This window comes from Humulus lupulus, chromosome 1 (genome assembly GCF_963169125.1).
Source record: "Humulus lupulus chromosome 1, drHumLupu1.1, whole genome shotgun sequence".
NCBI classification, from domain to species: domain Eukaryota; kingdom Viridiplantae; phylum Streptophyta; class Magnoliopsida; order Rosales; family Cannabaceae; genus Humulus; species Humulus lupulus.
The window spans coordinates 224456569-224482717 of record NC_084793.1 but is presented as its reverse complement, the minus strand read 5'-3'; the positions used below and the strand labels follow the sequence as shown (position 1 = coordinate 224482717).

The 26149-nt window shown below is 43.5% G+C and overlaps 1 protein-coding gene across 1 annotated transcript; it reads right to left on the bottom strand.

Moving 5' to 3' along the window:
• Window positions 1-3547: 3547 nt before the first annotated feature.
• LOC133830123 (uncharacterized) lies at window positions 3548-4178 on the bottom strand. Its single transcript, XM_062260042.1, has 2 exons — window positions 4037-4178; window positions 3548-3879 (listed from the first exon to the last, which is right to left on the bottom strand). Exons 1-2 carry the CDS (start codon window positions 4176-4178, stop codon window positions 3548-3550), a joined length of 474 nt encoding a protein of 157 aa, XP_062116026.1.
• Window positions 4179-26149: the final 21971 nt, after the last annotated feature.

Sequence of the window (26149 nt, the reverse complement as noted above, 5' to 3'; positions counted from 1 at the left end):
CTATGCATTATAATCCACAAGAAAAACAATCATGCTATTTAGAACATTAATCTAGATTTTCAGTCTCAATTACTTCACCCTTTCACTGCAATTTATCAACACCGAAGCTCATTTACTCATTTCTCATAAATAAAATAATTAAACCACTTTATGCACATCAAATTCTCACCAACTAACCACATAACCAAAATTTTCTATATGCCTGCATTACTTACTATTCTCCATTAATATAAACAATGCACAAACAAGAATCAATAGGACTTTATAAGGGTTGTAATAGAAGGCTTAGTTATATGTAGATAAAGAGACATTTTTAGGCTTATTCATACCACAAGCATTCCAACTAAACAAACTTTCCCAGAATTTTCACACCACTCATCCCTTGTTACCCCTTTTTCTGTGCAATGATTGAGAATATATATGTTTTTTTTTCAATACACTCCCCCAAACTTTGATTTTTCAATAGATAATTGTTTGGGAACATAATCATTTTTCACTTTCTTTTCCTTTTCTTTCTTTAATTTTTTATTTCAATCACAATTAATTTTCCGAATAACACATAATACAAACATCCCATTATACATTCACTCCCCTCATATAATAATTTTCATGCTCATGGTATGGGTCAAAAAGAGTAAATGGTATTTCATTTCACAGTTAGACTCAAAAGAATGTGTTAATTAAGAAAATGGTTATAAGGCTCAAAAGGGTTGACTAAGGATAAAATTTAATAGGGTTATCTTGAAAGGCACAACCAGTCCAAAAATTGCCTATATCATTGTGCACTATTTCAAATTGCATCTCAAATAGTAAGCAAGCAGGTTCTAGAATTTTTTTTCAAACTTTTCAATCCATAATCCAAATTCAACATGAATAAAATAACTCAATTATAACATTTGTAATTTATGAGCAATAGATCTCTAATGTCAACAAATCACAGTGAAAAACAAAGTAATCTAACCAAGCACACAGATTGTTTTTAGAAGCATATCAATTTTTCCCTTGGATTATACTACAAAACAGTAAATCATATTCACATGGCAATAATTATCAACTTAATTTACACTCTAAAACATGACCCAAAATAAACAACTAACAAAAATTAAAATAACAAACCATAAAGCAAACGCAAAGAACACAAAAAAATAAATCTCTCCCCCAAACATAAAACCGAACATTGTCCCCAATGTTAAGTATAAAAAGAATGAGAACAGAGACTTACCTGACCGGCCACTTCAGTATGGCGGTTGTGGCGGCTGAGAAGAAGGTCCCTCAAAAGGTTGAGACTGTGGAGGCTATGGTTCCTGAAATCCCACAAATGTCTGAGGCGGAGGCAGAGAGTAGAATGGACCATACGGTGGATATGGTGGTGGTGGAGCAAAATAAGTTTGATCCGATTCATTTAAAGACCACCGACTCACCAGGTTATTTAAGTGAGCCACATGGTTCACCTCATATTCATATCGTTGGCCCATATATTGATGCATCATGTGCTGCTGCTGAACCATATATTGATTTTGTTGGATAAGATAATCCAACTTATCATTGACGTTCTTCAAACTCTGATCACTACTACCTCCCGGCATCACCGGATTAGCCTCTTCTTCCATCTCCGTTTTGACACGACGTTTACCCCTTTTTCTTGTATGTGGCACATATAGAGCAGGCTCAGGATAATCCTTCATCAAAGAAATTGACAGAGGCTGCTGAAACGACTGATAAATGTCAGTGACAAAATCTAGAACTCCAGCCTTATAACATAACATTGTTATGACAGATCCATGGCCCAGACCTCTAGTGGTATGGCCCTGTCCAATGAACTCAATGTTTTCCTTAATCCATGAACCCGCATTAATAGACATTCCCGCCATGAGCACATAAATCAGTAGTACTCTATCTTTAGTCATGTCAGATACATGACTTATTGGCATAAATCGAGCACAAACAAAGAAAGCCAAAAATCTAGCCTCAATATTTAACTGACAGGACGCTATACTTTTAGGTAAAGTGCCAGATAAGTTCCAAGGAGCACCTTCAAAACATAATTTTTCAGCCACAGCAGTGTAATCAATATATCCCTTTAAAATTTTTGTATATTCTTCTTCTTGCTCCTTTATATGCGGGACATTGAAAACCTTATTAATAGACTCCGCAGTGAATGGTACTTGCTTCCCTCTAACAAAAACCTTATCATTGTGTTTATTTCATAAATTGGCATAAAACTCATACACCAATGAAACGTTTGCCTGTGCCAATTTTGTCACAAAATTTTCCCACTTCCTAGCCGCAATGTTGGCTCTAACCAACTCCAAAATCTGATGATCAAAAGGGTCAGATTGATACTCCACCTCATGTTCAGGAATCAATGTTTTTCTAACAAATTTTTCATAATGCTCTTCAGCCTCAAAATTTATTAACCTAGTTTCATCATACTCTTGCTCCAAACTATCATCCCTTGGCTGGGAAGCAGAAACTTGGCCGTTCCCTTTATCCTTATTCCTTCGCACTCTACTTTTAGGAGCCATTATCTACACTCTCACCAACCCATAATTTTTTTTACAGCACCTCCCCGTAAATTAAACATTTTTCCTCTTCACACCCACCCTATATATTCAATTGCACAAAACATAGTATCCAAATTTTCCAAAACACACCACAAAAATCAATATCCACCAACAACAATCAACAATGGAACCCAATCCAAAATGCAGCAAAAATCTTAGAATAAGAGGGATTGAAAACACTTACTAACCCTAGAAATGGACTCCCTTGTGCTTGAGTGAGTAAAGCCCCTTGAAAATTTTAATCTTCTTCAAGAAATGAAATCTCTGAGTTTTTAGGGTTTCAAAAGTGGATTGGGGAATTGGAATTGGTTTGAGAAGAAAGAAATTAAGCAAAAAAAAAAAAAAGGCAAAGATAGAAGAGAAAATGAAGAAAGAGTGTGGAATGTATGGTGAAATTTTTGGGTAAGAGGCTATAATGGAAGATCCATGGGGGCTTTAGGGAGATGAAATGCGAAACCCCCTATTTTTTTAACAAAAATTATGTTATAGAGCGCTATAGCGCTACATGTCCAGTGTTGTAGCGCCATTTAAGGCTTTTAGGCTATTTGTCTCTGGAAATAGTGCCATAGCGCTAACAATACAGTGTCGTAGCGCTAATAAACATTCAAAAAGCCCTTTTGGTTATGAGATTAGCGCCATAGCGCCCTATTAACAACGATGTAGCAATGACGTTCTAAAAATTCCTCCAAGCTTCTTTGTAACTAGCGCCATAGCGCCTCCTTCCAAGCGTTGTAGCGCTGCCTCCTGGAAAATTAACATTTTCTATCCTTTTTCTTGCAAACTCTTTCGTTTTTTTTTTCACGTTTTTCACGATTCATTCTATACATCAAAAATTTTCTAATTAAAACTAAAAATAATCACTAAACAAATTCCCTAATCATTGTTCCAAACAAAATAAAAATAAAAATCATAAATTTCAAATACAAAAGAAATGAAAAAGTAAACTTAGGAATGCCTCCTAAGAGCGCTGTCTTTAACGTCTTTTAGCTGGACTCTTGTTTGTATTCAGATAAAAGTGGTTCCAAAATCACCACGGACTTCCATTTTTCCACATGACCCTCCAAATAATGCTTCAACCTATGACCATTCATCTTAAAATGTCCTGTCTTCTCACTATGAACTTGCACAGTGCCATAAGGAAGTGACGCAACTACCGTGTACGATCCTGACCATCTCGACTTCAATTTACCAAGAAAAAGCATAAGTCTGGAATTCAATAGCAGCACTTTATCTCCTGGTTGAAAATCCTTCCTCAGTATCCGTTTATCATGAAAGGCCTTCGAATTCTCTTTATAGATTCTTGCATTCTCATAAGCTTCATTTCAAAATTCTTCCAGCTCATTTAACTCCATAAGCCTATTTTGTCTCGCCATAAAGAGATCAAGATTTAACTTTTTCACAGCCCAATAAGCTCTATGCTCTAGTTCCACCGGTAAATGGCATGCCTTACCAAACACCAATCGATATGGTACCAATCGGAGTTTTAAATGCAGTGCGATAAGCCCAAAGTGAATCATCAAGCTTCTTCGACCAATCCTTCCTCGACGTATTTACTGTCTTTTCTAAGATACCTTTAATTTTCCTATTCGACACTTCAGCTTGGACATTCGCCATTGGATGATAAAATAACGCCTTTCGATGATGAACACCATAGCGAGCACAATGAGCAGTGAACCACTTGTTGCAAATATAACTTCCTCGATCACTAATAATTGCTCTAGGGGTGCTGAATCGAGCAAAGGTATTTTTGTGAAGGAATCTAAGTACCTCTTTCCCATCACAAGTCAGAGTTGTTACAACTTCTACCCATTTAGAAACATAATCCACCGTAAGCAAAATGTACTTGTTATTATACAATTACGGGAAAGGTCCCATAAAGTCTATTCCCCATACGACAAACAACTCAACTTCCAAAATACCAGTCATTGGCATTTGATCTCTTCTTGATATATTCCCAGTCCGTTGACAACGATCACAACTTTTGACAAAAACATTAGCATCTTTAAATAATGTAGGCTAGTAAAACCCACTCTGCAAAACTTTTGTTGATGTTCTTGTTCCTCCAAAATGATTGTCGCAATGCAAAGTATGACAGTGAGTCAAGATTGACAACATCTCCTCTTCGGGCACACATCTTCTAATAACTTGATCAGGGCAATGTTTATACAGAATAGGCTCCTCCCAGTAATAGTGCTTCACCTGCAAATAAAATTTCTTCAATTGTTGTCTTGTCATCTCAGGAGGTATAACCTTAGCAGCCAAAAAATTTACATAGTCTACAAACCATGGAACATCCTTACAAACACGTACTTCAAACAGTTGCTCATCAGGAAAAGCATCATTAATTTGTACTTCTTTATCAAGAGAATCCTCATCAACTTCCAATCTAGATAAGTGATCAGCCACCCAATTCTCCGTGCCTTTCTTATCTTTAATTTCCACATCAAATTCTTGTAACAAAAAAATCCACCGAATAAGACGACGCTTGGAATCTTTCTTGGTTATAAGATACTTTATCGCAGAATGATCTGTGTAAACAACCACCTTATTCCCAATCAGGTATGGCCTAAACTTATCAAAGGCGAACACTATGGCCAACAACTCCTTCTCTGTAATTGCATAATTAATTTGAGCATCATTCAATGTACGACTTGCATAATAAATCGTTCTGAATACCTTTTCAACTCTTTCTCCCAACACTGCCCCAACCGCAAAATCACTGGCGTCACACATCAATTCAAATGGCAAATCCCACTTAGGTGCTGCAACTATAGGTGCCGAAATCCATTTCTCCTTAAGTATCTTCAAAGCTTGGTTACACTTCTCATCAAAATCAAATGGAACCCCATTCATTAACAAGGTGGATGATGGACCAAAAATAGGTATGTTTTAAAAATTTATACTCGCAAGCGCACGAATCGTATATGGAATATAGTGTTCGTGTAAGCACGAGATTGAACCCAAAGGAGTTGTCTAAAATCGAAAAGAAAACTATTTTAAATCAAAATTAATAAATTCTAACCTAGTTCCAAAGATTGATGAGAATTTGTGACAAGAAAATCAAATAAGAGACAATAATAAAGAAATTTAAGACAATAAATAAAAATAAATTAAAAGTAGAAATCAAGATAGTAAAATAAGATTATTAAGGTATTAGAATCCACAAAATATAAGTTCAATAACATTTATATGTACATTGATTACCAAGTTTTAGTGATAGTTAAAATAAATCAAACTATCATTTTCCAAATAGATTTATAATTTAAGCACAAATTACCTCTAAAAAGATAAGATTTTTATTCACTTTTCAAAAAGTATAATTTCAAAGTATTTAATGTGAATCAACCTAATGAAACAACAAAAAATAAAATAACATTATTTATAAGGCAAAATGTTGACGCGGTTCTTCGGCAACAGGTAATTAAGAGAAGAAGAGGAAGAGATTAATACTAAAAGTAGAACCGTCACAGATATGAAATCTTTGAGAAAGAACTAGGTGACTCAAGACACGTTTTTAAGTGGTTCGAAGATTAAAATCCCTCTACTCCACTAGTCAACATTATTGATATTCTCTGGGTATTTGGTTTACAAAGTATATAGTTCTTCAAAGACTATTTTTTCCAACCCCTATCAACTCCCAGGGTCTCCTTATTTATAGGAGAGGGCACCTGGAAGTTGGTAGGGAGGTCATCCCGTGACCTTACCATTTGTCATATCAACTCTGTGACATTCATGATTAATTCCTAAACCTGACACATAAGTGTGATCTAATCAGCATGGAAGGAGATAATGGGCCGCACGGCCCAACCCGTCCGTGGGTGTCTGAATACACACGTTCCTGCTGCGTGTCCGAGAAGTCAGGAAGATATCGGACACGTGATGTCAGATATTTACACGTTTATCTTGCATGTTAACTTCATAAAGGGTCAGAGCTCCCTGAAGAGCTCGTAACACAAGCTCTTTCCCTAGCGTGCCCCCTGGCGTTCCTCTCCAGCCCTTGGGCAACAAGCACGATCTGGGAATGGGGCCTCTCCGAGCCAAGAGGGCCCGACCTGGGAACAGGATCTCTTCCTGTAGGGAGCCTCGGCCTAACTAGGATTAGTCCGAGGCTCAACCTGCTAATCAGCCCGTGGGAAAACTAGGGCGTACATCTGCCCCCCAAGCTCCTGCTCGTGGTATATGACGTCATATATGGGAGACCATAGTAGGGGCTTTTAGACTTCCCCCACAACCCTTCGTATTCCATGCTTTCCGCAGTGTGCTGACACGTGGAACGCCGTGGGTGGCGAAGGTACATTCTACGAGAACCGCATTAAATGACCTAGCCTACTGCCCTGCCGTCGTTTCATGTTTCGAGTGGAGGGCCTTCCCAGAGTCTTCTACACGTGATCTCCCCATTGTATAAAAGGGGGGGTGGCCATCCCACGCACGAGTCATCTTATCATTCAAAACCTCTCAAATTTCCTTCTTTTCTCTTTGACCTTCCGAAGAACGAAACCCTCATTTCCATTGCTCTCATTCTCCTGGTTCACGAAGCTGAAGCGTACAAGTTTCTTCAAAGCCCTCGAAGCCACTGTACCAACGAAGCTCCTACCAGCGCAGCAATCTCGATCACCATCCAGCCACACACTGTAAGTTTCCTGACCCAGTTTATTTTTGAAAGCATGCCACTGTAGCTTAGGTAAAAAAAAAAAAATTTACTGAAGCCACATGCAGGGGTTTTCTGGGTTGCGCGGATATGGAGGGTGACAGCCCTTCTTAGATTAGGGCACACTTGCCATGGGACATCGTCTTAGAATATGGGTTCCATGGTTCTCCCTTAGGAACAATTTCTGGGTAGGACTCTTAGGAATTTTGGGGTGTAAAACCGGGTAGCTTAAGGAATACGCCTCAAAAGCGGTTTTGCAACGTTCTTCCTACTGAAACTTTCCCCCCAAGGAAAATTTTTAACTCTGAGCCCCCTGACACACGAATTCCGAGTAATCTGGGATCTGTTGAGGGCACAGGTGCGTGTTCTTCGAAACGCGTGGCTCTACTCTCCACGGGCTGGGCTTACCTCAGCTCGTGTAAATTATACTTGCTTCATTCTCCTGCTTGGGTCGCCTTTTCTAAAGTGTTTTCTTTTGTTCGATAGGCGACCAGATGGCTCCAAAGAGAAATCTGCCACAGAAGAATGTGGGAAGTTCGTCCTCCCAGCAGGATAAAGGGAAGGCGGCGATGACCAGCTCGCCAATTCCTCACTTTGGGCCGGCGGTGGAGAAGCAGGCCGAGGTGGCCCCTGACGCGTTTTTTGAGGCAGAGAGAATCGTCTCGAAGATAACCAACCAGGCAAAGGTCACCAAAATCTTCCTCAACCACAACATTCCCCTGGGGATGGCCTCCGTGATCGCCCGACCTGCTGCGGATGGGGAGCGGAGTTGCACGCCGCTCGACGAGTCGTTCGCGGCCTGGAGCGGTGAACACTTCAAGGCAGGGGCCTTCCTCCCCCTGGATCAGTATTTTGCTGATTTTCTGAACTATGTGGGGTTGGCCCCATTCCAGCTCCCCCCCAACTCATACCGTCTGTTGGCGGGATTGAGGTATTTGTTTCAAAAGCATGAGTGGGAGGTCCCCACTCCTGCTGATATTCTATACTTCTTTTGCCTCAAAGCCAGCCCGGACCAGCGGGGGCGAGGCGACGGGTTCTATTACTTAACCCGCTTCCCTAACACAGCAGCATTCATCGAGCTGCCGAGCCATCCAAACGACTTCAAAGACCAGTTTTTTATGTCAACTGGGTTCCGCAATTGCGACCATCACTACTTCAACCGTCCTCGTAAGTGATCCTTGATTTAGCTCGCCCTTTAAAGGTTATCTTATTTTAGCTCTTCCCTTATTCCACTTCTGACTTCAACCAACCTTGCAGCCATCTACGCGAGGACCGAAAAGTCTGTGACCCTCGGGGGTCAATACGATACATTGGCGAACTTGCCCCCCAGTGAGAAAGACTACCGCGTGCTCGTGACGGACGAGACGATGGTATTCTGCAAACTGATTTTCCCAAATCAGACTTTGAATTTGAAAAGGCCCCGGGGGCCTCCCCCAGCTCGCGACAACAGACCGATCGTCGCGGAGGAGGTCGCAGACGACGAAGGCGAGGAGGAAGGTGAATAAGTTCCTCTCGTGATGAACAGGAAGAGGACCTTGGAGGTCGCCCAGGGTATGGGCGAGGAGAGGGTCCAATCCGGAGCATCCGCGGGTCCTTCTGGCCAAGGTAACCCTTACTAATTTAAGAATGTAGATAGGGCCACTGCAGACCCCCGGCTGGTTAGGTTCAACCCTAGGCAGATCGTCCATCGTCACCAGAGGAATCCGGACCTGGATACGCTCTTACTCCATTGCGTTGACCAGCTCGTGCTGGACAACCAAGAGAGTCGGCCTAAGGGTACCGTAGTAGTAGATAACACCCTAGCTTTTAGGTCGATCCTCTTTGAGGAGTATGGGACCAACTTACGCACGTGGCCAGCGCTCCAGAGGGGCATCTATGCTCCGGGGACTAGGCAGTATGTAGAAGAGTCCAGCCCCGAGTCAGAACCGGACCTAGAACCTGCGCCAGTTCGCGAGATAATCGTCCTAGGCTCTTCCAGTTCGGGGGGTAGGGCTCCCTTAGTATTTGCTTACTTATTGCCTTTGAACCTTTTGTCTCTATTTCTGCATGTTTGCTACCTTGTAATAATCATGTTTTTTGTTCTTAGCAGAAGAGATGTCTCAGCCCGGAGGTAGTCTACGGGCCGTGGTGTTCGGCGGGAACCCCCCAGCGGGGCTGAGGCTAAAAAGGCTCCGAGAGTCCAAGAGCTCTGCTGGGACCTCCACTAAATCCCCGGCTAAGGAGAAGGAGAAAGCCCCTCCATCCCAGGGCGCGGGGGCGATCCTTCCTGTTGCCAGGACAGGACCCATGCTCCCACCATCCCAATGATCTCCATTAGCCGTCCAGGACGGGGTAATGGAGATCGGGAACCCGGCCACGGCAGCCCCGGATGTGCGCATCCCGGTCGATCCCCAGGATCTGGAGAAGATGCCGGAAGCATTCCGGGGGACGGTATATGAGTCGGCGAGCTATGCCGTCAGCCATTTCTACAAGCTAAAGGAGAAGGAGCTCTGGGCCATAGAAGCAACGAGCCCGGTCCGAGTTATAGAGTCTTCGATGGACATGACCCTAACGGTAAACTGTCCCATTCCTTTAAATCTTTAACACTCACACGCCGCCTTTTTTCTTCCAGTTAGTTAATTTATCCTTCCTTTCATGCAGGGCATTGCTGCCGCGTACAGAGGCATTGCCAGGACCAAGGCCCAGCTCGAGGGTATGGAGGCTGAGCGCCAGACCGCGCTTCGGGAGGCCCAGGAGGCAAAAGACGCGCTGGCGGCCTCCAAAGCCGAACTGAAGAAGATCCGTTCTGAGAACCAAGAGCTTAAAAACTCCCTGACCGCGTCGCGGACGGATCTCGAGGCAGCGAAGACCGAGGCCCAGGCCGCACAGGCCGCCCTGGAAGCCGAGCGGGTCGTTTTGGAGCAGTCCTTACAAGACCTGTTCTATCACTGTTGGTCCCACAATCCGGACGCGGACTTTTCTTTCATGCCCCCGGACCTCTGGGCGTTTATTTTGCCGAAGCTCCAAGCCCGCCTAAATAAGGAGGCTCCTCCCTCGGAGACTAGAGAGGCCTTTGCCGCGGCGGGGCAGGACGATACCGCGACCTCCAAAAGGCTAACTGATGGGGCTTAGGATGCTTCTCTTTGGCCGTTTTGAACTCTTTACTTTATATTGTAATAAAAAAATTTATGAGGTGCTTCCACCTCGAGACAATTTGCTCAACCAGTTTAACATATATATATTTTTATGCATTTGGCTACAATTCATCTCTTTATTTCTATGAACTTAGTTCGGGTTAACCGTTATTTATATCCCGGGCTTTTTAGAGAAGGGCCACGATTTATAAATTTTAGTTAACTTCTAAGTTTTCTGACCTGGTTAAAACCAGGAACTTATTTTAAAAACCTTAGTTCGCGTCAACTTTTATCCATATCCCGGGCTCTTTAACGAAGAACCACGGTCAACAAATTTTAGTTAACTTCTAAGTTTTCTGACCTGGTTAAAACCAGGAACTTATTTTAAAAAACTTAGTTCGCGTCAACTTTTATCCATATCTCGGGCTCTTTAACGAAGAACCACGGTCCACAAATTTTAGTTAACTTCTAAGTTTTCTGACCTGGTTAAAACCAGGAACTTATTTTAAAAAACTTAGTTCGCGTCAACTTTTATCCATATCCCGGGCTCTTTAAAGAAGAACCACGGTCAACAAATTTTAGTTAACTTCTAAGTTTTCTGACCTGGTTAAAACCAGGAAATTATTTTAAAAAACTTAGTTCGCGTCAACTTTTATCCATATCCCGGGCTCTTTGAAGAAGAACCACAGTCAACAAATTTTAGTTAACTTCTAAGTTTTCTGACCTGGTTAAAACCAGGAACTTATTTTAAAAAACTTAGTTCGCGTCAACTTTTATCCATATCCCGGGCTCTTTAAAGAAGAACCACGGTTAACAAATTTTAGTTAACTTCTAAGTTTTCTGACCTGGTTAAAGCCAGGATAGGACTTAGTTTGTGATAACTCTTATCCATAGATAAAAATTAACACCTAAGTCGTTAAGGAGACCTGGTTATATTCAGGTACCATATGCCCCCCAAGTAACTGGGAAAGGGTCTTTCGTGGTTACTTTAAAATTACACTTGCAAATAAAGTGAAACATTTGATTTTTATTTATACACGGAAGGTGACCTTCTAGGCCTTACAAATGGATCATTGATAGTATTTCTTTAGCTGGATAGCATTCCAAGTCCGCGGGACCGCCCCTCCACCAAGTCGAGCTAACTTATAAGTTCCCTCCTTGATGACTTCGATGACCTGGTATGGTCCTTCCCAGCTTGGTCCCAAAACCCCATCTTTGGGATCCTTCCCGGCCAGGAAAACTCTCCTCAAGACCAAATCACCGATGCCAAAGGCATGTCTTTTGACCTTAGTGTTGAAGTAGCGAGTGATCTTCTGTTGATAATGGGCGAGCTTGAGTTGTGAATCCTCTCGCCTCTCATTCACTAAGTCTAAGGAATGGCATAGGAGCTCGTGGTTCCCGTCTTGATCGTAGGACTGGACCCTATGTGACAGGACCTTCACCTCCACGGGGAGGACTGCTTCACTTCCAAAGGTTAGGGAGAAAGGAGTGTGACCCGTGGGAGTCCGATGTGAGGTCCTATAGGCCCACAGAACTTGGGGGAGCTGTTCTGGCCAGATCCCCTTTGCCTCATCTAGCCTCTTCTTGAGGCTCGCCTTTAGAGTTTTATTGACAGCCTCGACCTGGCCGTTCGCCTGGGGATAGGCCACGGACGAGAAGCTTTTCACAATTCCGTGCCTTTTGCAAAATTCGGTGAACAGATCGCTGTCAAATTGAGTACCATTGTCGGAGACGATCTTTTTAGGTAGGCCAAATCGACATATGATGCTTTTAACCACAAAGTCTAGCACCTTTTTCGATGTTATTGTCGCCAACGGTTCTGCTTCGGCCCACTTGGTGAAGTAGTCAATGGCTACCACGGCGTAACGGACCCCGCCCTTTCCGGTGGGCAGGGCGCCTATTAGATCTATCCCCCAAAAGGCAAATGGCCAGGGAGATGAAATCATTTTTAGCTCGGTCGGAGGAGCTCGGGCAACCGCAGCGAACCGCTGACACTTGTCGCACTTTTTTACATATGAGATCGAGTCTTTGGACAGAGTCGGCCAGTAATAACCTTGCCGGAGGATCTTCAAGGCCAGGCTTTGCCCCCCAGTGTGATCTCCGCAGAATCCGTCATGAACTTCTTGCAGGATGGCCTTCGCTTCGCTTCGAAGAACGCACCGGAGGAGAGGTAATGAATGCCCACGTCGGTACAGTACCCCCTCGACTAGCGTATACCTCGGAGCTTGATAAAGGATTCGTCGTGCGTTGTTGCGTCCTTCGGGTAACCTGCCCTCGACGAGGTACTCAATAATGGGAGTCATCCAGGTCGGCCTGATGTCAATCATTTCAATATCTGCCTGACCTCCGTCTATGCTAGGTTTCTTCAAGAACTCAACTGGCACCAACCCCAGGGTTTCTGTCTCTCCCGAGGTGGCGAGCTTGGCGAGAGCATCTGCGTTGGCGTTCTGCTCCCGAGGTATCTGTTCGATCGACCCTCGCCCAAACGCAGACAATTCGGACATTACCTTTGCCAAATAGGCGGCCATCTTGGGACCCCGCGCCTGATACTCGCCTAGAACCTGATTCACCACGAGCTGGGAGTCGCTGAAGCATTGGACAGAGCTCGCCTTTAGCTCGCTAGCTATCCTAAGTCCAGCTAACAAGGCCTCGTACTCTGCCTCGTTGTTAGATGCCTTGAACCCAAACCTCAGCGCCGAGTGGAATCTATGCCCCTCTGGGGATATCAGAATGATTCCGGCCCCGGAGCCGTTTTCGTTAGATGAGCCATCAACGAAGATCTTCCACGATGAGCTCGAGGAGGCGACCTGAGGTGAGTCTTCTGATGGAATCTCATGGAATCCCGTGCATTCCGCCATGAAGTCGGCCAAGGCTTGACTTTTTATGGTAGTTCGGGGAGTATAGAAAATCTCGAACTGACTGAGCTCGACCGCCCACTTTAGCAAGCGTCCCGAGGCTTCAGGCTTTTGCAAAACCTACCTTAGAGGCTGATCGGTCATGACGTGTACAGAGTGGGACTGGAAGTATGGCCTGAGTTTTCGCGAGGCCGTGATTAGGCAGAACGCCAGTTTTTCCATCAATGGGTACCTTGACTCAGCTCCGAGGAGTCTCTTGCTGATGTAATAGACCGGTTTCTGAGCCTGGTCCTCTTCTCGCACCAGAACGGCACTAGCTGCGTCCTCCGTGACGGCCATGTAGAGGAAAAGAGGTTCTCCTACCTTGGGCTTTGATAGCACAGGCGGTTCAGCCAGGTGCGCTTTTAGGTCGAGGAATGCGCCTTCGCATTCTACTGTCCATTCGAACTTCTTGTTTCCCCGGAGCAGGTTGTAGAAGGGCAAGCACTTATCGGTCGATCTGGAAATGAACCAGTTCAGTGCTGCCACTCTTCATGTGAGGCCTTGGACATCTTTCCGCGACCGGGGGGAAGGAAGCTCGAGCAAGGACTTGATCTTGTCGGGGTTTGCCTCGATTCCTCGGGTATTGACTATGAAACCCAAGAATTTCCCCGATGCGACATCGAAAGTGCACTTCTGAGGATTGAGCCTCATGCCATATTCTCGCAGTATGTTAAAGCATTCTTCCAGATCGGCGACGTGGTTGCTGGCAATCTTTGACTTGACAAGCATATCATCAACGTACACTTCCATGTTTTTCTCGATCTGGTCCGCGAACATTCTATTTACCAGCCTTTGGTAGGTAGCCCCAGCATTCTTAAGACCGAACGGCATGACCTTATAGCAATAAACATTAGTCGGGGTCATGAAGCTGGTATGTTCCTGGTCTGCTGGATTCATCGCGATCTGATTGTAGCCTGAGTACGCGTCCATGAAGGACATGAGCTCGTGCCCCGCCGTGGCATCCACCAGTTGATCGATCCTCGGTAATGGAAAGCAATCCTTGGGGCAGGTTTTATTCAGGTCGGAAAAGTCGATACAGGTCCGCCACTTCCCATTGGGCTTTGGAACTAACACGGGATTGGCAACCCAAATGGGAAATTTGGCTTCGCGGATAAAGACACATCTTTTGAGCCGGGCCACTTCTTCTTCAAGGGCTTCGGCTCGGGTTGTCCCTAAACGTCTCTGCTTTTGGGACTTGGCAGGGACGCTTTTATCTAGGTGGAGCGTGTGCATGATGATGCTCGGACTGATCCCTATCATGTCCTCGTGCGACCATGCGAACACGTCCAGGTTCTTCTTCAGAAACGTAGTTAGTTCCGCCTTTCTTCTATCGCAGAGGTTCTTTCCGAGCTTAACCGTCCGTGACGGGTTTTGTTCATCGATGCCTACCTCCTCGAGCTCTTCAATAGCTTGGAGCTCGGACCTGTCCTCGCCTACTCGGGGGTCAATGTCCTCGCTTAGGGCAAGCTTTTCGCCTTCGGGAATCCGAGGTTTTTCAATCTCGGGAGCCGCCTTGGGTCCCCGAGATTCCTCTTCGTCCTGAACGGCCATCGTCGCCTGCCCGGGTTTAGGTTTTCCCTTCATGGAAATGCTGTAGCATTCCCTGGTAGCGAGCTGATCGCCCTTGATAGTGCAGATCCCTGTCGAAGTAGGAAATTTCATGGCGAGGTGCCGGACGGAAGTGATAGCCTCGAAAGCAACGAGCGTAGGTCTGCCCAAAATGGCATTGTAAGCAGCGGAGCAGTCAATGACCACGAATTCGAGTAGTTTGGACACTGTTCGGGACTCGTCTCCTAGGGTGATCACCAGCTCAATCGTCCCTATCGCTGCTGATCCTTCTCCTGAAAAACCATATAGCATCATCGAGGTTGCCTTCAGCTCGGAGACGGTCAGACCCATTTTTTCTAAGGTGGACCGGAATAGGAGGTTCACCGAGCTCCCATTGTCCACTAACACTCTCCTTACTCTCCGGTTGGCGAGCTGGACTGCTACGACCAAGGGATCGTTATGAGGGAATTGGACATGGCTTGCGTCTTCTTCCGTGAAAGTGATCTGTTATTTCTCTAATCTTTGTTGTTTTGATTGACGCTGTTCCGGGACGAACTCCGCTCCATTATGGGCCTTTAATTCATTCACATACCTCTTCTGGGCGCCTCTACTCGTGCCAGCCATGTGTGGTCCTCCAGAGATGGTGGAAATCTCTCCCTCGACCACGGGGGGAAGGACGTCCTGATCTACTCGAGGTCCAGGTTGACTGGCTGGGATCTCCGAAGTGGGTCGACTTGTCGGGACCCTGTTCCGCGAGTATTGCGCCAACGGACCTGCTCGGATGAGAGTCTCGATTTCATCTTTGAGGTGCCTGCAGTCGTCGGTATTGTGCCCGACGTCGTTATGAAAACGGCAGAATTTGGAAGCATCTCTCTTTCCATTAGGGTGTTTCAATGGCTCCAGCCTCTTCCAGGGGACTCGCGTAGCGTTGGCCAGGAAAATATTCTCTCTGGTCTGAGTGAGCTCGGTATATGTTGTGAACATGGGCTTGAATTTATCCACCGACTTATTCTTCTTTTGACCGTGCTGGCCGTTTTCACCATTTCTTTTTCTTTTGCTACCACCGGGTTGGTTATTCTGCGTGACGTCGGGAGTTGCCACTACGATCTCTGTTCCCGTCCCAGCGGGCTTCTCGAGGACCTGGCTGGTCCCCGCGGCTGAAGCTTCAGCTTCCTCCAAGTTTATCCACTCTTGGGCTCTGTTAAGGAATTCACTAACCGAGCTGACCCCCCTCCTTTGAATATCCTTCCATAGGTCTCCGCCGACTAGGATCCCGGTCCTCATGGCCATGAGCTTGGAGCTATCGTCAGCATCCCTGGCTCGAGCAGCGACATTTGCAAATCTGCTCAAGTAGGCTTTCAGTGTCTCACCAGGTTGCTGTCTCACATTAGCTAGGGAGTCGGCCTGGACTCGGGCGGCCTGAGAGACTCGGAATTCCCTTTTGAAGTCAGCCGAAAATGTCTTCCAGGAGCTGATTGACTGCCTTTTACTCTGCTTGAACCACTGTCTGGCGGGCCCAGTTAGGGTGGAAGGAAAGATCAAGCAACGAAGCTCCGGTCCGATGTTATGGGCCATCATTAGGGTGTTGAACATCCCTAAGTGGTCAGATGGGTCTCCATCCCCGTTGAACTTTGACAAGTGGGGCATACGAAAGCCAGAAGGGTATGCCGTCGCTGCTATATTGGGGGCGAAGAGTTCCATCTCATCCCCTGAATCATATTTGTCTTTTTCCTTTTCCGATAGGAGTTTCTTCATCAGCTCCTCCATCTGAGTTAAGCGCTCTAAGGTTTTGTCCTGAGATCCGGGGTTATTCCGGGGCTGTTCAACAGCTCCGGACCCGTTGTACATATTAGGCGGGTTGTTGCCCCTCCTATCTTGAGATAGGTCATTTGGGGCATTCCCGCCGTTACGTACTTCGGATCGGACCCCAACTGAGCGGGCCTGGCTACCATCCCTAACTCGATCCTCTCTGTGAGAGTTGAGGCGATCTCGAAGGTCGCCTCCCTGGGTAGTATGGTGACTTTGTGCTGAACTTAGTCGCTGTCGCAGGTCTCCTCCCGAAAGATCACTCCGTGCACTACCGGTCCAGTGACTCAAGCTGGACAGGCTCAGGGTGCGTCTTTGGCGGCCCCGACTTGATCCCTCCCCCGGCATCCTGCTGCGCCGGGAGGGCCCGGCCGATGGCGGGTCTCTCCTACTATTTCCGTAGGTCGGGATGTCTCTGACGGGCTGAGGAGACGGATATCTGATGGGAGAAGGAGGATGCCTGACCGGAGAGGCGATCCTGGTACCGTCTAGTCGGACTAAATTTGGTGGGGGCCTCTCGGCCCTGCCAGCTTGCTGGTTTCGCGCTGGGCGAGCTGGACGAGGAACTGGACGTTCTTCGGGGACGGGCTGACGTCTCCGGATCTCCTCGGCCCTTCTTTGGGAATTTCCTCGATCTCTTCTGGGCGTCCTCGAGGAAGGCTGAGAGCTAGGGGTTGACGTCCTAACCGAACGGCTGTACTGCTGCTGTTCAGTCCGAGGCATTTCCCTGAAGTTCGCCTCTTGATGGTGTGATGAAGGGGTGGAGTTGGCTACAGGAAATCTACCCGAACGGCTATGCCGGGATTGATTACTCCGGCGAGACTTAGGAGCCTCGCCTTGCCTCTCTCCAACGTTACCGTTGGTTGTGAGAGGGGGTAGTCGACTCAGAATATCCTGGATTTGCTGACCAGTTGCTGCTAACTGGCTCCTCAGCTGAGCATTCTCCATCTCCACCGCAGTGTAATAACATGGATTAGGATTAGGCGGCCGGGGCGCTGAACTACCAGTGTCGTCTTGGCCCGCCGGCTGCTTCCCTGGCCTCTGCTGGACTTCAGGAATTTGCTCATCAGGGAGGGCAACATGGTGGGCCTCCTGCCCATCATGCTGTTCTGTCTCTTTGCCATGTTTGGATCGAGTGGTCACCATAGTTGTATGTTTGTGGTAGTACTAATCGGACTTGCTCTCAATGAAAGCACCAAACTGTTGACGCGGTTCTTCGGCAACGGGTAATTAAGAGAAGAAGAGGAAGAGATTAATACTAAAAGTAGAACTGTCACAGATATGAAATCTTTGAGAAAGAACTAGGTGACTCAAGACACGTTTTTAAGTGGTTCGAAGATTAAAATCCCTCTACTCCACTAGTCAATATTATTGATATTCTCTGGGTATTTGGTTTACAAAGTATATAGTTCTTCAAAGACTATTTTTTCCAACCCCTATCAACTCCCAGGGTCTCCTTATTTATAGGAGAGGGCACCTGGAAGTTGGTAGGGAGGTCATCCCATGACCTTACCATTTGTCATATCAACTCTGTGACATTCATGATTAATTCCTAAACCTGACACATAAGTGTGGTCTAATCAGCATGGAAGGAGATAATGGGCCGCACGGCCCAACCCGTCCGTGGGTGTCTGAATACACACGTTCCTGCTGCGTGTCCGAGAAGTCAGGAAGATATCGGACACGTGATGTCAGATATTTACACGTTTATCTTGCATGTTAACTTCATAAAGGGTCAGAGCTCCCTGAAGAGCTCGTAACACGAGCTCTTTCCCTAGCGTGCCCCCTGGCGTTCCTCTCCACCCCTTGGGCAACAAGCACGATCTGGGAATGGGGCCTCTCCGAGCCAAGAGGGCCCGACCTGGGAACAGGATCTCTTCCTGTAGGGAGCCTCGGCTTAACTCGGATTAGTCCGAGGCTCAACCTGCTAATCAGCCCGTGGGAAAACCAAGGCGTACACAAAACATAATATTTTTGCCTTAAGCGTTGGATGTGTACAATTTAATGACATATCTTACACAAAGAATATTATGTTTTTGCACTAATGAAGAACAAAGTGTAAATATGTTCTAACAATAAAAAATACAAGATATTTAAGATGAAAGAAAATATTTGAAGAAGAAAATCCATAAACTTTATTGCACAAAATGGGAACTCAACATAAAACATAAATACTATCTAGTTACATATTGTTTCATCATCACCTTAATAATCTTAAAAAGATTAGAAACTCATAACTAGAATAGCAAATACAAACTAAAAATTACAAACATAAATAGGAAAATTTGGAGAATGAACCCTCAAATTTTTCCTCTAAAAACTCATAGGAAAAATGACCAAAAAGAAGAAGAAGATGAAGATAATAGAGAGGTTTGAAGGTGTAGAAACTTGTGTAGTGTAACCTCTCCCTAAAAAATGAGCACCCCTAAATGGTCTTGAAAATTCCCTATTTATAGCCAAAATGTGAGTATTAAAATAATCAATTTAAATTGATTAAATTAATAATAATATGGCAAATATGGGTAAATTATAGGGTGTAATGATGATGTTATGGGGTAAAATGTGTAGAAAAGTTTGGGTAAAAAGTATGGTATTTTTAAACAAAGGGACAAGGGGACAAAATTGCAATTTGATAGGCTCAAGGGGATTTTGGCAGCTTTGGTAGGTGGCTGGCTGGGAGGAGTACACGGGCTAGGGCGTTGGGCCTTGCTGGTGGGATCGGGCCTTGCTGCTGAATGGAGGACACGGTTGGAGCTGGAAGAGGTTCGACTGGCTGGAGGAACTACTGGGAAATGACCAGGCGGGCCTGCCCCGTGGGGCATTGAAGCAGGCCCACGGTGAGGAGAAGCTGCAGAAGGCTGGAGGGCTGAGTGGAGCACGGGCCTGGGCTGATTCTTGGGTCACGGCTGATGGCAAATGGCTGGAGAGGAGCATTTGTTTTCAAAATTGCCATTTTTTTCCTTTCTTTCTTAAAAATGCCACACTTTTTCTTTATTTTTCTTGGCTTTTCAAACACCAATTATACAACATACTCCCTACAAAATAAACATAAATTAAATCATAATCAAATATTTTCAATTATAAACTAAATCATATTAATTCATTAAAAATAATAATTAAAAATTAATTTAATTTAGCATTTAATTTCAATAAAACACACATTTTTTTACTTCTAAGTAGACACAATGATTTAAATAATTAAATACAACATTTTACAACAAAAAAACTATAAAAACACACAAAAATATATAAAATCAACATAAACCCAATAAATTCAAAATTACTTTAAAACTTAATAAATTAATTAAAAACTCAAGAATTAAGCAACAATTAGCACATAAAAAGTGGTAAAATAACTCTATTTTGTAGAGTTATCAGTGGACAAGGGCTTTGACACCTTTGAGAAATCCTTAATAAACCTCCTATAAAACCCTACATGGCCCAAGAAACTCCTTACTCCTTTAATTGAAACTAGAGGTGGCAAATTCTCTATCGTCGAAATCTTGGCCCTATCCACTTCAATGCCTTTCTTAGAAATCTTGTGCCCTAATACAATTCCTTCATTCACCATAAAGTGGCACTTTTCCCAATTAAGTACTAAATGCGACTCTTCACATCTCCGCAAAACCATCTCCAAATTAGTCAAACACTTCTCAAAAGAAGACCCATAAATTGAAAAATCATCCATAAAAATCTCAATCCCCTTCTCAACCATGTCAAAGAATATCGCCATCATACACCGTTGAAATGTGGCTGGTGCATTACATAACCCGAATGACATCCTTCTAAAAGAAAAAGTACCATAAGGACATGTAAACGTTGTCTTCTCTTGATCCTCCAGTGCAATTATTATCTGATGATAGCCTGAATACTTGTCTAGAAAATAATAGTAGTTATGCCCCGCCAACCTATCCAACACCTGATCAATATAAGGCAAAGGAAAATGATCTTTCCTAGTTGCCTTACTCTACTTCCGGTAATCTATACATATTCTCCAACCCATCACAGTCCTTGTTGGAATCAGTTCATTACTTTCATTCTTCACCACGTTCATACCACCCTTTTTATGTACTACTTGTACTGGACTTACCCAAGCACTATCAGAAATAGGGTAAATCACTCCAGCATCTAACAGTTTCAAAATCTATTTCCTCACCACTTCTTTCATTGTCGGATTAAGTCTTTGCTGAGCATCAATAGCTGGTCTAGCATCATCTTCCATAAGAATTCTATGCATAACTGTTGATGGGCTTATTCCTCTTATATCAGCAAGAGTCCACCCTATAGCAGTTTTATGAGCCCTTAACACCCTCAACAACTTCTCTTCCTCTACTTCCGAAAGAAATGATGAAACTATAACCGGAAGAGTCTCTTTTTCTCCAAGATAAGCATAGCGAAGATGTTCTGGTAAAACCTTCAGTTCTAACACAGGTGGCTTCAAAATAGATGGTAATGGTCTTTCCGGTCCCTCGCCCAATTCTTCAAAAAATTTATGCTTCCACGGCTCATTTGATTTTATCCACTTCAAATAACTCAAAGCCTCTTCATTTTCCTCCTCATCTACATCATTAACTGTAAGACTTAATTCAAGAGGATCCTCAATTAATTCTTTTCTCCCTACTACTTCTTCTACCACATCAACTGAGAAACAATTATCACTTGCTTTAGGATAAGTCATAGCGTTGAACACATTAAATACTACTTCTTCCCCTTGCACTCTTAGCTTTATCTCTCCTTTTTGCACATCTATTAATGCTTGCCTAGTTGCTAAAAATGGCCTCCCCAAGATAATAGGCACATTCTCATCCTCTTCCATATCAAGAACTATAAAATCAGCTGGAAATATAAACTAATCCACCTTAACCAACACATCTTCTATAATACCACGGGGATGCTTCACAGATCTATCTGCCAGCTGCAATGTTACTGTGGTTGGCCTAGCTTCACCCAAACCAAGTCTACGAAATACTGACAAAGGCATTAAATTAATACTTTCCCCCAAATCGTAAAGTGCATGCTTACATTCAAACTCCTCAATCATGCATGGAATAGTAAAGCTACCAGGATCTCGTAACTTTTGAGGAAGTTTCCTTTGCAAAATCGCACTACACTCTTCTGTTAATGCTACTGTTTCATAATCACCCATCTTTCTCTTATTAGACAAAATCTCCTTCATAAACTTCACATAGATCGACATTTGTTCTAATGCTTCTGCGAACGGTATATTTATATGTAACTTCTTAAACACCTCTAAAAGCTTTGCAAACTGCTTATCCAGATTATGCTTGTGAAGCCTTTGTCGATATGGAATTCTAACATGATGCTCAATAGTCACAGGGGTTACCTCCTCTTCCTTCCTAAGGTCTTCAGTTACCTTTTCTTCATTAGACTTCTCTTTGTCTATGCCTTGTGTATTTCCCTTCTGACCTTCTTCTTTTGACTGATTCTTCTTTGGCCCTTCATATCTTGTTCCACTCCTCAAAGTAATAGCCTAACATTGTTCTTTAGGATTAACTTCTGTAGTGCTAGGAAAATTTCAATGAGCTCTATTCGACATTAAAGTAGCCAACTGCCCTATTTGAGTCTCCAAACTCCTAATGGACGCCCTAGTTTCAGTCATGAATTGGTTAAGTACATCAGGTTGAGGTTCAGCTGGTTTCATTGGCATTGGGTGAGGTCTATTTTGTGGTTGATAATATCCGGGTGGAGGGTTTTGGGGGCATGTTGCTGTGGATACGGTGGTCTATTTTGATGTGGTTGATATTGTGGCTGAGGTGGAGGATAAGGTTGTACAGTATTTTGATTATTAGACCAGGAAAAATTAGGATGATTCTTCCAAGCTGGGGTGTAGGTCATAGAATTGGGATTATTGGGTTGTCTCAGGTAATTCCCTATAGCTTGTAGTTCTTCCATGGGCATGTTATTCATATCTTGAGATGGGAGTGTAGTCTTTTGTAATTGCTTTGTCAAGGCTGCTACTTGAGCATAAAGCATTGATATAGCGTCCAATTCCATCGTTCCAGCCACCTTCTTTGGTTGTCCCCTTTCAGTTGGCCACTGGTAATTATTCATCGCCATCTCCTCTAATAGCTCATACGCCTCATTAGCATTCTTACTCATAAAGGCACCTCCCACCGCAGCATCTATAATTCTCCTAGTTGTTCCATTCAACCCATTGTAAAAATTATGCACCAACATCCACTTTTCTATTCCAAGAATCATACAATGACTCTCCTTCCATCTGATAAAAGTTATTAATCTCTCCCCTTAGTTTTGCAGCCTTTGCTGGAGGAAAGAACATGGCAAGGAACTTCTGAGCTAACTCCTCCCATGTAGTGATAGAATTCGCCTGTAAGGATATCAGCCAACTCTTCGCCCTATCCCTCAGTGAAAATGGGAATAGCCTCAATCTTATAGCATCATTGCTCACCCCATACATCTTGAATGTAGCACATAACTCCAGAAAATTAGTTATGTGTAAATTGGGGTCCTCCGTTGGCATACCTCCAAACTGAACAATTGTTTGGACCATTTGGAGAATTGCTGGCTTAATCTCAAAATTGTTTGCAGTAATGGTTAGAGGTCTAATGCATGAATGCACTCCTAACAGTAGGAAGTACATAATCTCTAAAACTTCTTGGTCCTTGCTCCCTTGGAACCTCTGCAACCCCTTGACCATTATTAGCACCGTTTCCCAAATTGTCATCCATGGTAAACTCCAATCTCCTCTTTGTTTTCCTGTTCTGTCTACACGTTCTTTCAATTTCCAGATCGATTGGTATAATCTCCCTGTGTCTATTGCTCGCATATACCAACAAGTCCTGAAACACAATAGAACCTTGATCCAAATAAATGTTAACAGAAATTAAATAAAATAAAATAACCAAATTAGAACAAATAAAAATAACTGTGATATTGGAATATAAGTCCCCGGCAACGGCGCTGAAAACTTGATCTGTAAAATCTGTACGCAAGTATACGTAGTCGTGTCAAGTAGTAAATTCCGGAAGAATAGATATCGTCCCACAGAGACTATCTTCCAAGTATCAATAATTGATTTTTAAATTCTATTTGGTGAATTAAAATTTAAGTGAATAATTAAAGGTAAAAGAAATACTATAAACTATGAACAAAAATTAATGAACTGGAAACAAGATAATGAATCAACTAATCAAAAATCAATAATAATAATAAAAAAAACCTAGGAATTAATTTTATCAACTGTTCATTCTATTAATTTTAATAATCAATTCTAAATCTCTTCTTTCTATTCTAATAGCAGGTTAATATAATCGATTCCTATTCTTTTTCAAGATGTAAGATCTCAATCTATATGTAGGTTTTCTACATTTCTGTGATAAACTTGAACATATAGAAGGCATTAAACATGGAAACCTAATTGCTATAGAAGTCATATAGGTACTTTCGTCCAATATGCAACCTATGTCTATACAATGATAGCATATTCAATTCTCATCTTTCAAATTTTGAATCAAAACCACTAAATCAAGAAAATAGTGATAACGTATTTACTAGCATTAAACAAACATCATATAGATTAGAATAGAAAAGAAGTATCAATAGAAAATCATAATAAAATTAAATAGAAATCCCAGTGACTATATTAATTCCTAGATAAAAGAAATTAGTTCATAAATAACATGATGGAAATAAACTGCAAATAATTGTTCATAAAATCAAGCTAAAGAATTCAGATGAAACAAAAAACTAATTACAGCAGCCTCTTCTAATCTAGGGTTTTTTTAAAACTCAGACTCTCCTAAAATTGCAAAAAAAAAAATGTTCTTAAATAGCCTTCCAAGATTCCCAAGTGAAAAGACTATTTTTCCCTTCAAAAAATGGTTTAAAATCTAGAAAATGCGTTTACAACGTTGTAGCGTTGCCTTTGTAGCGTTGTAGCGCTAAAGTCAGAGCCAAAATACTCTAAAAATTTGTTCACTAGCGTTGTAGCGCCCTTGATGTAGTGATGTGGCGCTGCTCAACTGTTTTTGATAGCGTTGTAGCGCTCGTTTTGTAGCATTGAGGCGCTACTTCTAGAATCAATCAACTCCTTCATGTCCTTCCCAGTGCTATGGCGCTCCTTTGATAGTGTTGTAGGGCTATTGTCAGCATCCAATCTCGCACATATCGACTATGAAAAACACGATTTTCTCCATCTTAACTATATTTTCTTCTACTTTCACTCCTTTTCACTCTTTTCACCAACTTAGCATGGAATACCCGAAACATGAGCAAACGAGCATAATTCTGCATTAAAATAATCCTAAACTAACAAAAAACACCCTAAAACTAGACCATGAACGAGCCTAAAACTCGTTTATCACCCGCAGTACTTAGAGCTTGAGGATCTTCTTGCCACTGTTTAGATGCTTGTGCATTTAGTGTTTCTTCTTAGGCTCATGGTCCTAAGAGTAACTTTGATGCGGTGTCAAGTGAGAGCACTCGACTATCCTACGCCTGCAAGTTCCAACGACTCGGGCTTTTAGGAGGTATGCTGCACTATAGGGTTTTGCCTTAGTACTCGATGCTTAAGACATTTAGTGTTGCCTTCTAGGCTCAATGTCCTTAAAAGTAACTTTAATATCATCACGTGTCACTGAGTCCTAATGACTCGGGACCTTAGGAGGTCATCCGCACTAAGCTATCTACCCCCAGGTGCGCAACTCGGGACCTAATCATGTGGAAGTCATGAGCTCATCATCATAGGTCCAGGAAGTTGAGTTCCCTGTCTTTTGACTAGGTATGTCACGACACTCAAATTTTAGAACTCGAGGTCTAGCTCCGAGTTCTTATCACTCGGGCTTCCATTCGCATCTTGAGATCATATGCTCCACGGGCACGGTGTCCTCAGGAGGTAACATCAGTCCATACTCGTGCTACTTGAGCTTAATTTACTCTTAGGGTCGATTCCTGACTCTGAGTGCAAGTGACTCGGGCCCCAACTCGCATCTAGAGGTTGAGGGACTTGGTTTTTACTTCTCGGGCATGGAATCCACAAAAGGTAGCGTTAAGTTATAGGTGACTTAGGCTTGTGCTCGAGTACTGACGACTCGAGCTTCCGTTCACATCTCGAGGATTGGGATTTTCTTATTACTCCTTGGGTGCGCGCCATCCTTGGGAGAATATGCTAAACCCCATCTCGCGTTTCTTGGATCTTTTCGACACTGGGTTTTTATCAAGCCACAAAGAAATGGGGTCTCATGACATTAGGGAGGCTTCACTTGTCGACTAGCTTAGCTTCCCATGTCATGGACTTCTCGATGCTACTTTTGCTCGAGGTATACTTAGGACTTGGTCAGAGTTCCTTGGCGCAATGTCCATGGGAGGTGTCCCAAGTCCATGCCCCGGGACCTAGTACAAAGTACTCGGTCTTCTGTTCACATCTCAAGATTAAGGGACATGGTCAGAGCTCCTCAGGTGCCATGTCCATGGGAGGTGACCTAAGTTCATTCTTGCGCTACTAAGATTCTTAGTTTTGTCTCTAGAGACTAAGCCTACTCTACTTTGAATAAGCTTAGTTTTTTAGGTCGCAGACTCAAGACTAGTTTCCTA

Bases quoted from the DNA above. Each gene is read 5' to 3' on its own strand.
- LOC133830123 (XM_062260042.1), bottom strand. From the start codon at position 4,178: ATGGCGAATGTCCAAGCTGAAGTGTCGAATAGGAAAATTAAAGGTATC. The intron at 3,880-4,036 runs GTACCATATCGA...TTTGAAATGAAG, and splicing joins TGCATTTAAAACTCCGATTG to CTTATGAGAATGCAAGAATC.